This window comes from Rhineura floridana, chromosome 3 (assembly GCF_030035675.1).
Source record: "Rhineura floridana isolate rRhiFlo1 chromosome 3, rRhiFlo1.hap2, whole genome shotgun sequence".
Taxonomy (NCBI): domain Eukaryota; kingdom Metazoa; phylum Chordata; class Lepidosauria; order Squamata; family Rhineuridae; genus Rhineura; species Rhineura floridana.
In genome coordinates, this window is record NC_084482.1 from 10,558,897 (window position 1) to 10,573,988 (window position 15,092).

Sequence of the window (15,092 nt, forward strand, 5' to 3'; positions counted from 1 at the left end):
CACAAACCTGTCATATTCACATGCTCATCTGTATATAGCCTACTACTCTTTGGGTTTTTAAAAATCTTTTTATTAAATAAAATAAAATAAATGTAAGAGCACACTACTCTTTGTGAGCAATTCATCGCTTTCTGCATACAGGGACAGTTGCTTATGCACATATATTCTAAGATATACCGTTTTGTATTCCCACGGGAAGGTGTGCACACAACCATTCCCACACGCGTGCACACAGTAGACCTGTGCCTGAGATGAATGTGTGATTAACGAAGACAGTGTGTGACGTTGTGACTTAACGAAGTGCAAACGATATATATGTTGCGTGTTCCTCTATTCTTACACCACCTCTGCCTGTTTAATAATCTCCCCCTGCCTTACACATAACCACCCAAGCCGAGCGCATAGCCCTTTAAGAGTTGTCGTGGCAACACACAAAGGGAGGATTGCAGCAACAGCCGGAAGTTATCTCTGTCAGATTTTTAATGCTGGACCAATCCCAGCAGTGGAGGATGCTCTCCTTGTGGCAGGAAGCGATCCCAATCTGATGGGCAGAAAGCAAGGCTTATCAGAGAGGGAGGCGGGGCTTTAAGGGGGAACCTGTGTCCTGATGCTGCTGCTAAGGCTTTTGGGTGAGGGTATAATGATGGAGGGGCTGGGAGAGTAGACTGGAAGGAAAGGTGATGGAGATTGGAAGGGAAGGGGAGGGTAGAAATACTGGATGGGTCTTAGAGGGAAGAGGGAGAAGTAGGGACATTTGTCAGGGTTGCTCTGGAGCGGGATGTACTCTGGGAATATCCAGGGGCTGGGGCTGGTGGAGGGGTTGATAATGTGATGCTATATGAATGATGCTGGGAACAGGAAAGGGTGCTGAGAAATCAGTGATGACTACAGAGTCTTGTACTTCTTGGTCACTGCTTGTAAACCTACCACAGTTTGGATGTAACCATTTGGGAAACGAACCATGTGTGGTGCAGCATTTACCATGCATCTGCACCCAGTCGGAAAATTCTCCTCACCATGTTGCTGGGCACACCAGGCAACAGGTTACAAGCAGTGGCACATTCTCTAGTGGGAAAGCATATTGTCAGAGATGTGGTGGGAAACAATAATGTTATGAGGAACGAGGAGGGAAAGTGGATATAGGGATAAAAGCAGAAGCCCCAGAGACTGGGGGAATGTTGGGGCAGGAGCCAAGGACAGGGTGTTTGTGAATAACACGTGTGTGTGTGTGTGGATTTTGAAGGAAGGTGAAGAATGGATGTATGCACGGTGGAAATGGTAGGAATATTAAGGGAAGATGCTGCCAGATAATGGGGCTATGGGACCAACATTTTTGGGGGGGGAGGGTGGCAGCTGGTGGGGGACAAATGGCAGTTTTCAAGGCTGTGAAGAGAGAGGGCAAAACAGGATTCAAGGATTCATCCTCTGCACCCCTTACCCCCTCTGCTTTCCCACAGAGACAGTGGGGACCATGGGGCTGGTGACTTGCAGAGGGAACTGAACCTCTGCCTGTGAAGAGGCCTCAACTCTGTGACCCCCCCTCCCCCTGCCACCATCATGGAGCCCCTGAAGGAGCGGGCTGGGTGGTGTGCAGGGTACCGGGGGGAGGAGGCTGTGGCTGAAATGAGACCCTTGCTACAAGAGGACACTGGCCAGGTGAGTGCAGAGACAACCACTGATCCGTCTGTCAACTCTTTTACCATATCCCTTCCTTGAGTTGTAGAGCCCAAACTATCCTAAGCTCCAGAGGATTTCTTCTCCCTACAGAATATAAGAATTGCCTTGATAGGTGAGACCTGTAGAAGCTCACAAGAAGGGCCTGAGTATGATACTACTAATTCTGGCAACAGCAGCAATTGTCACAGGGATATTTCCTTCTCCTTCATCAGCTGAGGAATGCCCACCCTTAGCACTCATTCCATTGTCCCTCTTGCTGATCGTCCTTCAGCAATAGTATTAAAAACATAGTCACTGGGAGATCAAACCATGGTCCATCTAATCTCCAACAAAAGGTAACCAAATGCTCCACACATGAGGCATCAAGGTGCTGTGACCATTCCCTGTTTTTTGACCCCATCCACTGGTATGAAGAGATATACTACCTTTGAACATGGAGGTTTCTTTTCCATTATAAAGCCACAAAGGCTGAAAACTGCTATTCTCTTTGCTGACCCACAGCCTTCCCCCATGCCAAGGATAGAGAACCTCAGGCCCAGGGACTAAAAGTGGCCCTCAGAATTTGGGCCTCAGAATCTCACTGGGCCACACCCCCTCTTACTAGACCACACCCCTCACTGGCCCTGCTTTGCTCTTGAGTGTAATTGTCTGGCTGGAATGTGTCTTTGAACTCTGATAATACCTCTTGCTTGTCTGGACAAAGAGAGGTATGGGAGGGTGTGTAGAAACTAGCCTGCCATACAAAAGTAAAATTGACATTAATTGCTCCACCCACTTTTGCCTCTGGCCCCACCCACGACTGGCATGTGGCCCTCAGAAGATTGCTCACAAAGGAATGTGGCCCTTGATCTAAAAAATGCCCCCCCACCCTATGTAGCCAGAAGGAGAAGGATCATGAATCTCATTTCCTGATCCTCTGGCAGCCATTTCTGAAATTGTGTGTCTCAGTGTGTGTGTGGGGACACCTACATTCTCTTTCCTGCCTCCCTCTGTTCCCCTCTTCTGCTATCTCTCTAGAACCTTATTCTCATGTGTGTGGTTTCTTTCAGGATGGCATTGAAATGGGAGTTGAGCCCACAGGCTGGGGGTCAGATGATCCTGATCTAGAGGAGAATGAGGTTGGCACAGATCCTGTTCGGGTCCTGATGTTGCCACTTCAGGCCCACCATGCCATGGAGAAGATGGAAGAATTTGTCTTGAAGGTGAGTGATGTAAGCAGTTAAGTCAAGTGTGTGGGAAGCCACTTCCTGGGTACTGCCCCTTTTTGCTGCTTTCATTCTTCCTCAGTTTTTCTCTTGTTCTGACAGCTCTGCTTTACTCTCTTCTTCTATGAGCTCCTGCCCAATCAGTGTGAAGGCAAAGTGGGCATGTCACAACCATGCCTAAGGGACTGACATTATGACTTCAGCTGGTGCCCACTGGCCTGCTTCCCAGTTTCCCCAGGCACAGAAAGACTTGAAGTCATACAACACTGGGAAAAGAGGGAGAACCGGAATAGTGTGATAGTGGGGGAGAGGATCTCCTCTCTGCCATGACAATCCCCTGTGAGCCAGATCAGGGCTGGTTCATAAAGGGACAAGCCCAACCGGCCATATTATCTGGAACCAAGGAAAGAAAAAGCAACCCAACTGGAAATGTGGTGGTCCCGCTCTCCTGACATACTGCCCAGCACCCTGGCAGGGTCCCCTGTAGGCCTGCGGCGGAGGGAGGTCTTGGGCAGGGGGGATCAGGCAACACAAAAGGCAAAATATATTGAATGGAATCAGGAGACACAAACAGAAAAAGATACCAGTTTGGAGGAGAACTGCTGCCAGGTTCAGGCAAGTGAGAACGAACAGGGAGGGACATTGGAGGGCCAACAGCAACTTCACTTGGATTGCATTGCTTCAGTTATGTTTAGCTTAGGATATTTATATTTAAATTTTAGCAAAAAACAAACCCCAAAACCTTCGTGTTTATGTAGCACATGCTCATGTGTTCAGAACACCTCCCAGAGATTCTGTCAGCAATCCTTACTGCAGGGCTTGCCTACTGACCTAAAGAAGGTCAATATGATTCTTTACCCATATTGCAGATGGTGGGCCGAATATGAGAGAATGGCAGGTGTGCTAAGGCCCACCAAGTGAGTCTACAGTGGGGGTGCCAAAGCAGCCAAGCCAAGGCAAGACAGGTATTTGTTTATTCCCTGGTCTGCCCCATTCAAGGATAAAGCAGTGGGAGTTCTGAGGAGACATTTATGGGATTGCTCTTTGGAGCCAATGTGCTGTTGTGGCTAGAGTGCTAGGTGGTGATGGTGGGCTGCATTTAAAACCCCATTCAGCTTTGAACGCCCCAGAGCGAGGAACCTGAGCTAGTTACCCTCTGTCAGCCTAACCCACCTCATAAGGTTGTTGTGAATCCAAAATGAGAAGAAGCTTCTGTATCCTGCCCTCAGCTTCTTGGAGGAAGGGTGATATGCTGTTGTATGATATTGCCGGAGAACTCTCTTCCTCACTATACCTCTTCAGCTGTGGGGCTTTGTGAGGATGTGGCACGTTGTTGTCACTCTTCTGCAGATCTTGTTCTCTGTATCTCCCTGTTTGCTTTCTTTCTTTTAAAAAACCAGTGAGATGATTGCCACCTTTCCATGGACAAAGGCTTGGGTGCCTTGAACAGGCAGAAATAATCATAATAATTTTAAAAAGTTAGTTTTCCCCATCAGTAAAAGCTTCAGTTACTGATTCACTTACCGATTGAGCTGTCATTCAAGGCATAGAGCCTTTGCTCCTAAAAAAAGGGGCAACCTTTTTGAAGAAGGCACTTAACTGAAGGTGGAAGAAACAGTGGAAGACAGGAGAGCAGCTCCACAGCTCTTTCCTTTGCTGAGCACCAACCAGTTCTCAGGGCAAGCCCCATTCACTCTCACATGTACCATCTCGTACAGCTGAGGAGTGAGCAGAGCTGGGTTAACTAGGATGCAACGCATGTGACGAAAGCTAGGATAGGAGACAGTGATGGCTCCTGCTCTGGACGAATTATGTTTTTATTTTATTACCTTTAAATCCCGCCTCTCCTCCAAGGAGCTTCAGGTAGCATTTATGGTTCTCCCCCATTTTATCTTCACAACAACCCTGTGAGGTAGGATTAGACTGAGATTGACAGAGTCCCAAGATCATCCAGCAAACTTCATGGCTGAGTGGGGGTTATGTGGGATTTCCTAATGTGAAAAGATGTGCCCACCATGGATTTACATTTCAGCTGGATTTTTTTAACATTTATCACAGCTGAAAACATATTTGCTGTCCCCTTTTCATAACACAGGGAAGCAATAACAACAATCCCAAATTGAGGTAAATGGTTTTTTTCTCTCTCTCTGCTACAGACATAAACTAATGGAGAACTCTTGCCTTTGCTTCACCAAAGGAACTCTGGAAATTGGTGTTCTGTTTAGGGGCTAGGTATATTTTATAGAGAATTATCAGCACTTTCATAAAGTTACAACTTCCAGGTTCATTAAGAAATGCAACAACTGTTAAACCACTTTAGAATTTCCTTACATTTGCAGTAAAGAAATCCTCTTGAGAACAGTTTCCCACACTTTTTCTGTATTCAATTAAATTTGCAAAATCTGCACACGTACGCATACTTTTGATGCCCGGGACACTGTTTGATTGTTTTTATTTTTTTTTAATCATGGAGACACAGTTCACTCTTACACGCAAAAGGATGAATACATTTCTTTCTTCTTCAGCTTCCAGTGCAGTCAACAGGCAAGACCCTTCCTGAGTCCTTTTCAGCCTTAGTCTTTTCTCCCACTGTAGGTTTGGGAGGGCCGCTGGCGTGTCATGCCTTATGATGTCCTGCCTGACTGGCTAAAGGACAATGACTTCCTCCTACATGGGCATCGGCCGCCCATGCCCTCATTCCGTGCCTGCTTCCGCAGCATCTTCCGCCTCCACACCGAGACTGGCAACATCTGGACGCATCTGCTTGGTCAGTCACAGGGCATTAATCCACACAGTGAGGGAGGGGAATGGAGGAAGAAGAAGGGAGACAGTCTGGATTAGCTTCCCTCTCCTTCCATGCTCCACATCATAACAAACAATTTCAGCTCTAGAAAGTTGCTACCTTCTTGTTGATTAAAATGACAACAGCATAAAAGATGTGTGACAGATGACACAAATATGGTTTGCCAATGGTGTTCCTTGGCAACCTGCATTCTGACCACTATCTGCATTTGTGAGCTCCAGTGTCCATGCACAGATGCTAAAGGGAGAATGTTAAGTCTGTTTACCCTGTTTGCTTATTTGCCCCGTCTCTCTTCAAAACTCCCCCTAACGAGTGTACATATGCGCTTCTCTCATGCTGCTGGGGATCTGTGTGTGTGTGTGTCGGGGAACTGTGGCATCAGCCTTCCACAGAAGCTCTTGCCAACAAGTTATTTGGAGCTGCTGGAAGGGAAGCTTCTGCTCACTGGCCAATGGGGAGTGCTGCTTCAATCTGGGCGAGAAGGGAAATTTGGCACATTGTGTGAACCAAATTCTCCCCTCCATCCTCCTCTGCCTTCCTTATGATCCCTCTGTGGATGGGACAAGATCTGAGCAGATCAGTCTTCCTCTGCTGCTTAAGTAATTTCAGGAAGAAGAAGGCATTGTCCTCTGATAAAGTGCACCTTATGCTCAAGATTATCCTTCACTCCCCATGAATGCTGTGGAGGTGGCTATGCAAAATCAGACTTGGACTGCTACCAAAGTGACCATAAAGGCAGGGAGGCAAATGTCATAATTTGTTCAGTTCCCTTCTCTACCACCCCACACCCTGCAGCATGGATGGAGTTTATGCCACAAGCTTCACCACGAAAGCAATTGTGGAGGGGGGAGGGTCTCCCCTCTCCCTTCCTTTCAGCTGCAGGTGTCCCCCCCCCCGGTGCATTCATAGTTGTAGTTAATAGATGGGGCCTGACATGATACATGTCAGACACTTCATCCTTGTGTAAATTTGTCACTTCCTTCAACAAAGCCCAGAATTTTTCATAACCGATCAGAAGTAGATGGGACAACTGCAGTGTTCCAGGGCCCAGCTGGTAGAATGTGACCAAACACACTTGCAAGTAAAGATCTTATCTGTGATAAACTGAAAAGGGTGCGCAAGACATTTTACAAAAAAGTATTAAAGGACCTAAAAGTATCCACTATGTCGAGGAAGCATGTCTGTTTATCTACCTACCTACCATTTTTTGGTAGTCTCACTGAAGATGGAGACCTGGACTTTGACGTTTCCAAGCTGAGAATGGTGCATGACCTAAGTTACTTTGAACCTCAAAGTCCTTTTTAGGCATAGGAAGTGCAACATCAGCTTCGATGATTGGCAGTGAGTATGAAGCCTCTGGATTGGCCAGGCTTGGTATAAATACTAGCAGCAGGGAAAGCTTGAAGTATATTGCTGCTCTAGACAAAATCTAATCATGCTGCCCCTGCCTCACATCTTGTTGCATGCAAATTCTGGGAGGGGACGGGGCAGGCTGCATTCTGAAGGATATGCTCAAATGAACCTCCTATTTACTGAACAGAAGTGAGTGGGGGGAGGGAAAGGGCCTGCCATTTGGAAAACTGCCCACTATTCTGGACTGTTATCCCAAGGATCTCTGGCAAGGAGTGTGCAATTGTGCTTCTTGAGAGTTTTGTGGATACAGCATGATGCCTCTTGAATTTTGTTGCCCCCAGACTACCATCCGTACTGTTTATTGGATTGTTAATTATCATCATCATCATTGAGGAGTCTTACCTGCCCTTTACTGTAAGGTCCCAGGGCCGGTTATAACAATATAAAAATAAATTCAGTTTAAACAATTTACAGTCTGAAGAATAGGGGTGGGTTCTAGAAATATATATATCTCAGGTGGCAAAGGGAAGGTGAAGGGCCAGCTCTGATCGGGAGCTTGGCCTTCTGCCCTTGCCTAGTCAACAGTACCTGCAGCACTTCAGGCTCCGTGTTTCAACTTGACGCCGCCAACTCCATAGGAAGCTGGCCATAAGGATCCTATGCTGGAGACTACACCATCCAGGTCTTGATGCAAACATGGCTACGTATGATCCCTGCCTAATCCTGACAGCAGATTCACGTCCTCCATCTTCCTAAGAGTTCCAACATTTGAATATACAAAGATATGTAAGCAGCTTACCTCTCTTTTTCTCAGGGTTCCTCTTCTTCTTGGTCTTGGGCATTGGATACATGATCAGTCCCAACATGAAATATGTCGCCCCCATCCAGGAGCGTGTTGTCTTTGGCATGTTCTTCTTGGGAGCCATTCTTTGCCTCTGCTTCTCCTGGCTGTTCCACACTGTCTACTGCCACTCGGAGGAGGTTTCCCGCACCTTCTCCAAGTAAGTATGCAGCCCGCCTGCCCCCTCTATCCACCCAAGGACTTCTGGGGCACACGATAAGCAGGTGAGGATAAGGAGTAAGTGTCAAGACACACGAGGGCTTGGGCTCGGTGGTGAGCTCTTCTCTGGCCTGTGGTAGGTGCAGAGTTTTCAGAGAGTCTAAGGCGATCGTGATGGAGGTGCTCTGCACAGCCAAAGGCAGGTTACCAGCTAGGTACGGAGGCCTGCCAGGTGATTGACAGCCTCCACTGCTTTGTTTTACAGTCAAAGGCAGCAAAACCAGGACATTTATCGAAGCCCTTGTATAGGGTGGCCATGTGTCCTATTTTACAGACAATAGTCCTTTATCTGCCATGTCTTTTATTTGAAGATTGTTCAGCCCAAGTCTTGTTTAAACATAGTAAAGGTAAAGGTGTCCCCGCACTTGTACTGCGAGTCGTTTCCGACTCTTAGGGTGACGTCTTGCGACGTTTGCTAGGCAGACCTTATATATGGGGTGGGATTGCCAGTTCCTTCCCTGGCCTTTCTTTACCCCCCCAGCGTATGCCGGGTACTCATTTTACCGACCATGGATGGATGGAAGGCTGAGTGGACCTTGACCCCTTTTACCGGAGATTCGACTTCCTCCTTCCGTTGGAATCGAACTCCGGCCGTGAGCAGAGCTTCGGCTGCGTTACCGCCGCTTACCACCATCAAAAGGGAAAGTAGGAGCTTTGAAGTTGCCCAGTTAGCAGCACCTGGTCGGCAGACTGAGCAGCCACACAAGTCTCCTGTGTCTTCCCTGCTATGGCAATCAATTTCTGTTTCAACTGTAGTCATTATTTCTAAATTTGCATGTATACGTATAAATTACTGTATGCACATTGGTGCCCATTTATGGCAATGCATAAGTGGCCACCCTATCCTTGTTTCCTGCTGCTGGGCCCAGCATTAGCCTGCAGCACCCAAAAGGGTCCACCATTGATGTCTGCCCTGGGCTTCCCTTTAAAAGAATTGCCTGGGATACCGATCAGCACCAGGTAGCTAGGTCTGGGAGCCACTCTTTAAATTCCAGACAGTGCTACAATATAGTGTGGCTTGGGACATCATGAGAAACTAAAAGTGTAGGCCACCCATTTACATTTCCTATTTTGGCCTGAGCTATGCTACATGAGGGGCATTGTAGGAAATTTAAATAGCCTCCCGGTGCTGATGTGAGTGCTGCTGCCGCCTGTCTAGTGGCTACCCAACCCTGCTTTGTGTTGTGCAGACTGGATTACTCTGGAATCGCCCTGCTCACCATGGGCAGTTTTGTACCCTGGCTGTATTACTCCTTCTACTGCTCACCGCAACCCCAACTCATCTACCTCATCATCATTTGTGTGCTGGGCGTCACTGCCATCATGGTGTCACAATGGGACCACTTTGCCACCCCACAGTACCGGGCAGTCCGAGCAGGTAATCACATACTATTCCCATTGTTATTGTCTGTGACTGATCAGACCCTGTTTGAGGATTTCCCTAGAACAGGTGTAGGGAAACTGTGGTCCTCCTGATGCTACTAAAGTACAATTCCCATGAGCATGGCCAGTGGCCAGGGATGATGGGAGTTGTAATTCAGCAACATCTGGAGGGCTAAAGGTTCCCCACACCTGCCTTAGAATGTACCCTTGTATTTAGAAAGCTATAGGTTTTGAAGGTAATGGTCTTGTCACTCAGGTAAAAGCCATTTCCCAGTTATGGTATTTTTATACCAGGAATGACTTTCTGAGACCAAACTTAGTTAAAATTCTTCTGTTTACTAGCAAACTGTGGATCCTATTACAGATTCTAGTACAAAAGTACATAAATTCATAACATAGGTAATACCTACGCAAGACGTATAAAAATAATTGTGGCTTACCAGATCTATATAAAACAAGCAGTGAATCTTCTGCAAGAAAAAGCTACAGCACCTCACCTTTTATATCTAATCATATAGGCACATCCTAATCATTACATGCCTCTTTCTTTCATGTCTTCAAATAGTTGCCAGTTAATACAATAAAAATGCTAACTCAGCCAAAACTATGTCAAAGCAAAGACTAAAATACCATCATGCAAACAATTTCCAATAAGCAGACTTTGAATCAAAATACATGCAGCATATTTTAATCTCAAACAATTTTGTGTACCCAGACATGATATCAAGGTTTATTTGGCAATTATTGTATCATTCTTTTGTGTGTGTCTATGGAGGGAGCCAGATGTTGAACTTTACAGTTTATTTGCTCTTTGCATATCCAAACTGGATAGCAGGTGTCTGATTATCTTATCTGGTTGTAGAGCCAAAGCTTGCTGTTTTAAGATATATGTTTTGGCACCAAGTATTCCATATACAAAGTCACACAGAAATGAAGAGGCCTTCTTCCCACTGCAAATGTAGGAGCTGCATATTTTTTTGCTTGGAAAATTGAGTTGATCCAACCTCAGCTCTGAGGCAATTGATAATCACATGGCCTAAGTGTGCAGGAACATGTTGTTAATGGCACTTTCCCCACTTTGAAGATAATAATGGCTTGGCATAACACGTATGAGACCTAGCGCCATAACATAACAGTGAAGAGGTCAATGGGACAGCCAGACCAGCCTAGTGCAAGTGTCATCAAGTGGCTCTAGATCTGGGGTAGCCAACCTGTCACCCTCCATTTGATGTTGGACTCCAATTCCCAACATCACTGACCATTGGCCATGTTGGCTGCAGTCTAATCCACCTCACAGGGTTGTTGTGAGGATAAAATAGATGACCTCAGAGAAAAGGCTGGAGATTTATGTGATATGGTGAGACACACCCTCTAACCTGAAAGGTCTTCCTCTTAATCCCAGCAGTTTCAGGTCTGTCCCAAGGAGGTATAGTCCTAACACAGGCCTTCATTGCACTACGGTTACTAAATCAAACTTGTTGCCTCTTTCATTGCCCATGCAAGTATAAAACTTTTAACACAGAGATACCAGAACAGAATGACAGCTTATATAGTATAAGCGTAATATAACGGCCAATGGCAGTTTTCAATTTAATACTGGAAGTTCAGGTCTTTATCTAACTCAGTAGTTTGGTTGCCTTTACTTACTAGTAAGAAGATTCTTTATACATGCTTAATGATGCTGTCTTCTGCAAACTCTAATCCTGGGATTAAGACCTCATGAGGCTTGTTTTATGGTAAACCCTAACAGGAGCTCATCAAGGCAGTGACCTCTTTTTCTTTTTCGACCAGGGGTTTTTCTGGGCCTTGGGTTGAGTGGGCTGGTGCCCACCCTTCATTTCATGATCGCTGAAGGATTCATCAAGGCCACCACGGTGGGACAGATTGGGTGGCTGTTCCTCATGGCTGTCCTCTACATCCTAGGGGTGGGCCTGTATGCTGCCCGCATTCCAGAACGGTTCTTCCCGGGCAAGTGTGACATATGGGTATGTACTGTGTCAGTGACATACTGTGGGGAAGGGAGGAACTTACCTTTTGGGTGTTTAAGGGCAAGATGAGTCAGAATTCCTGGCAACCTTCATTTAGGATCTGGGTTATCTCCTTCCCAGGGCGAAAAGATAACACAGCGGTAGAGCACATGCTTTGCATACAGAAGGTTTGGGATCAATCCCTGGCATCTCTAATCAAAAGGATAAGGTGATGTGAAAGGCCTCTTTCTGCCTGAGACCCTGAAGAGCTGTTGCCAAATACAATTAAACAACACTGGTACAAATAGTCTAATCCTGTGAAGATACCCAGCCGTTTTTTACATGAATGCTTGAATTCATGTACGCAGCATCTAAACAAGGATGGGTAATTTGCGGACCCACCAGATGTTGTTGGACTCCAGGTCCCACAAGCCCCAGGCAGCATGGCCAATGGCCAAGGATGATGGGGCTTGTGGTCCAGCAAAACAGGTTCCCCATCCCTGATAAACCAAATTTTTTAAAAATGCAGTCTCTTTACCTGCAGTTATAGAGCCGGTTGAGAGCTGGATAAATGACATTTGGAGTTCCTGCTTCTCTCTCAGGGCAGGAATCTTGTGCTTTTGACAGCTATGTGATAGTCAACTGGTCTGGCTTTTCTCCCAGCATGGAAAAGCAGTGATGCAGGAAGATTCACCTCTTACATGTCTATCTGTTGTGAAGCTATAAAAGCAAAGGAGCTATGCCAGAATTAAAGGGAGCCATTTTAATAGCGCTGCTATCTGGATGCCCCAAACAAAATAACATTCCTTTTTGTGAACCACTGTGATGTAATGGATAAAGTGTCAGACTTGGACTGGGGAGACTGCAGTTCATATACCCACTCAACCCCAAAGCTCAGTGGTTGAGCTAGTCACTACTTTGCAGTCTAACCTACCTCGCAGGGTCGCTGTGAGGATAAACTGGTATGAGGAACCATAAATGTTCCATATTATGTAAGAGTAATAATAAATATTATAGCACTCCGGATTAATTAAACCGGAATAGTTTTCACCCAGAGTACTTTTCACCCAGTTCTATACACAAGAACATTAATGTGAATTGGAGGTTAAAGACAAGTTAGATGCTGATGCTTCTAAGAGAGAACCACACTTTTTTTTTTCCTTAAAAGCAGTTTTGGGAGGGGGAAATTTGGAATGCAGAGGAAGGGAAGTCAATAGGGTGGCTTCACTATTTCCTTGCCTGCCGTTTCTCTACTGAATAGGCTTCCCACCTTCCCCTCCAGTTTCAGAAAGCACGTTTGCCCTGGCAAGCACATGCTTGGAACTGCACAGGATAGAAAGCCACAGGGCGCCATGTTTGATTTGGAGCAAGGAAACAACACTGTGTAGAAAGGACCAAGTAGCTGCCAACTTTCTCACCTAAATAGCAGCATTTTGGGGTTCTCTTACATGCATTACCAATAGCATGTACCATGGAATTAGCCTCTTAGAATGTCCATTTTCACAAATATGCAGTGAAGGTATAGGAGAGAAAACATTCACCCTTTGTACTTCTTGACCAGTGTGTGAATACTAAAGAGCTGGTATACTGGATTAACTAATCTCTGTTGGGTTGTGCTTGTGGCAGTGAATCCTCTGACACTGATTGGCTGATGTGATGATTCAGCATGTTCAGTTGCTCAGGGAACAAACAGGTTTGCAGTTCAGCATCTACAAGGGAATGGATAGTTGTCCTTTGGCTGGGATTGCAATCTCATATAGGAAATGGTTGAGGACTGGAAGAGGTCCTAGGGAACAGGGAGACCAAAGGCACGGAGGCAGGAGGAAGAATGCAGAGCCTTGGAGGAGACTGGGGCTTGAAGAAAATAACAGAGGCAAAGAAGGGGGGGCTCTGGAGAAACACAGTTCTTATGATGAGAAGGGATGGGTTACTGTGTAGGGAGGGAGAGAGCAAGGTCAGGGAAGCTGGTCAAGAGATACAGCAGCTCAAGGAAGAGAGACAGCATAAGCACTGGGTTAAAAAGCAAGAACGGTAGAAATAATGGGTGGTAGGGTGGCCAGATGGGGCAAAGTGGCAAGGCTGTGCCCTAGCCTGCCCTGCCCCTCTTTCTCTCTATCTATCCCACATGCACACATTGACAGGCTCTGCAGCTCTGCAAATACATAATATTGAAAAAGGCTCAAAAGAAAAAGCACATGTTACTTGTCTAAATACTCATTTGCTACTTAGTTTTTATTATTATTACTAAAAGAAATGCCTATTTAAAGAATTGCAAGACTTCTCCAAGGATTGTTGGGTTGGTGATGTTATCAGGTGCCGGCCAATCAGTGCATAGCCCAGCCAGCTTTGGCTGCAAGCTGGCAGAACCAGTCCTGCCATCTGAGGACTCTGCCACTTCATTGCACGAGCAGTCTGTGCATCAATGAGGTCTGCTTCTGGATGAACACACCATTAACAGTTTAATGAAGTATACAAGTGGCAAGGGGAGAAATGGGTGGTGGAAGCCACTGCTATTGCCAGTTGCACTGATGAGTTTAAAGTTGGGATTGGAAAATGGGTGGCCCTCCAGATATTGTTGATTGTTCCCGGGCAGCACGGCCAGTAGTCAGAGATGATGGGAGTTGTAGTTCAGCACCACCCAGAGGGCCACAGGTTCCCCATTCCTGGTTTATGGGGAAAGAGCAAGTCTCCAGATTCCAAGCCTCATGTGGAAAGAGCAGTTGTGTGTGTGTCATCAGAAGTCCTGGGTTCAACTCCTCTCTCTTCCTCTTCTTCTTCCTCCAGTTCCACTCCCACCAGATCTTCCATGTTCTGGTGGTAGCGGCAGCCTGTGTTCATCTACATGGGGTCTCCCAGCTGCAAGCGTCCCGCTCTTCACTGGGGGGCAGCTGCACCGAGAACACTGTGCTCTGATCCCCTTCCAAAACCAGACTGACCACTGCTTCTGGACCAGCCAGCCCTGCTGCTCTCCTTGCACACTGTACTCAAGATGGACCAAGAGGGCGGGGTCTCGCCTTTCTTTTTTTTAAAGGGCACTGCACCAGTTTGAGGAGGAGACTGTTTCTCCCTTCTCTTTCTTTCCTTTAAAAAAATTCTATGTCTCAGATCTTTTTATTTTTAGGGGGGGGGGCTCCTTCTCTCCCAGTCAGGGCAGCTCTCATGTGTATGTGTGTGTGAAATACCAGAAGGTGTTTTAGCTAGTATGAGGAACCAAAGGAATGGAATGGGATGGAAACAGTCCCTTGAAATAGCTTAAGAATCCCCACCCAACCCAGTATTTCTGAAGAGTGGGATGGATGCAGGATGCCTCTGTGGGCCAAGGGGATGGTGCTTTTAATGTAGAAAGGGTCCTTGTATGGGTCTGACCAGGCCTTAATGTGTGGGTATGTGTGTTCAGTCTTACTATTTATGAGGGATTCATTTGAAAGCAGGCACTAAGGGGCATGCACGCTGCTCAGAAGTACAGCAATCCCTTTTGCTCACACTGAAGTCAGATCTGTTCGGAAAGGGAGACTTGAAGACAGGACTTCTGGCTTCCATGCCCAGCTCTGCCAGGGAAAGCTTACAGACTGGCTTGAGCAGGTGGGTACCCAGAACTCCTGCTTCTCTCTAAGTCAAGTCCAGTGGGATCTTAGCTCTTAGGG

At 46.5% G+C, this 15,092-nt stretch overlaps 1 protein-coding gene across 3 annotated transcripts; it reads left to right on the plus strand.

The window, feature by feature from the left end:
* The first annotated feature begins 519 nt into the window (after positions 1 to 519).
* LOC133379327 (adiponectin receptor protein 1-like) lies at positions 520 to 14,552 on the plus strand. 3 transcript variants are annotated; one of them, XM_061614413.1, is made up of 8 exons: positions 520 to 629; positions 1,458 to 1,656; positions 2,727 to 2,879; positions 5,478 to 5,649; positions 7,853 to 8,039; positions 9,289 to 9,476; positions 11,273 to 11,466; positions 14,233 to 14,552. In XM_061614413.1, exons 2-8 carry the CDS (start codon positions 1,558 to 1,560, stop codon positions 14,359 to 14,361), a joined length of 1,122 nt encoding a protein of 373 aa, XP_061470397.1. In that variant the 5' UTR covers positions 520 to 629; positions 1,458 to 1,557; the 3' UTR covers positions 14,362 to 14,552. The 3 variants fall into 3 exon arrangements, with proteins under 3 accessions (XP_061470397.1, XP_061470399.1, XP_061470398.1); XM_061614415.1 differs by having other exon boundaries at positions 11,405 to 11,466; XM_061614414.1 differs by lacking the exon at positions 520 to 629 and adding an exon at positions 631 to 677.
* Positions 14,553 to 15,092: the final 540 nt, after the last annotated feature.

What these genes read in the sequence shown, in the direction of transcription:
- LOC133379327 (XM_061614413.1), top strand. Translation starts at nt 1,558, where the DNA reads ATGGAGCCCCTGAAGGAGCGGGCTGGGTGGTGTGCAGGGTACCGGGGG. An exon ending in TGGAAGAATTTGTCTTGAAG is followed by an intron (nt 2,880 to 5,477) that starts GTGAGTGATGTA and finishes CTCCCACTGTAG; the next exon opens with GTTTGGGAGGGCCGCTGGCG. An exon ending in CATCTGGACGCATCTGCTTG is followed by an intron (nt 5,650 to 7,852) that starts GTCAGTCACAGG and finishes TCTTTTTCTCAG; the next exon opens with GGTTCCTCTTCTTCTTGGTC.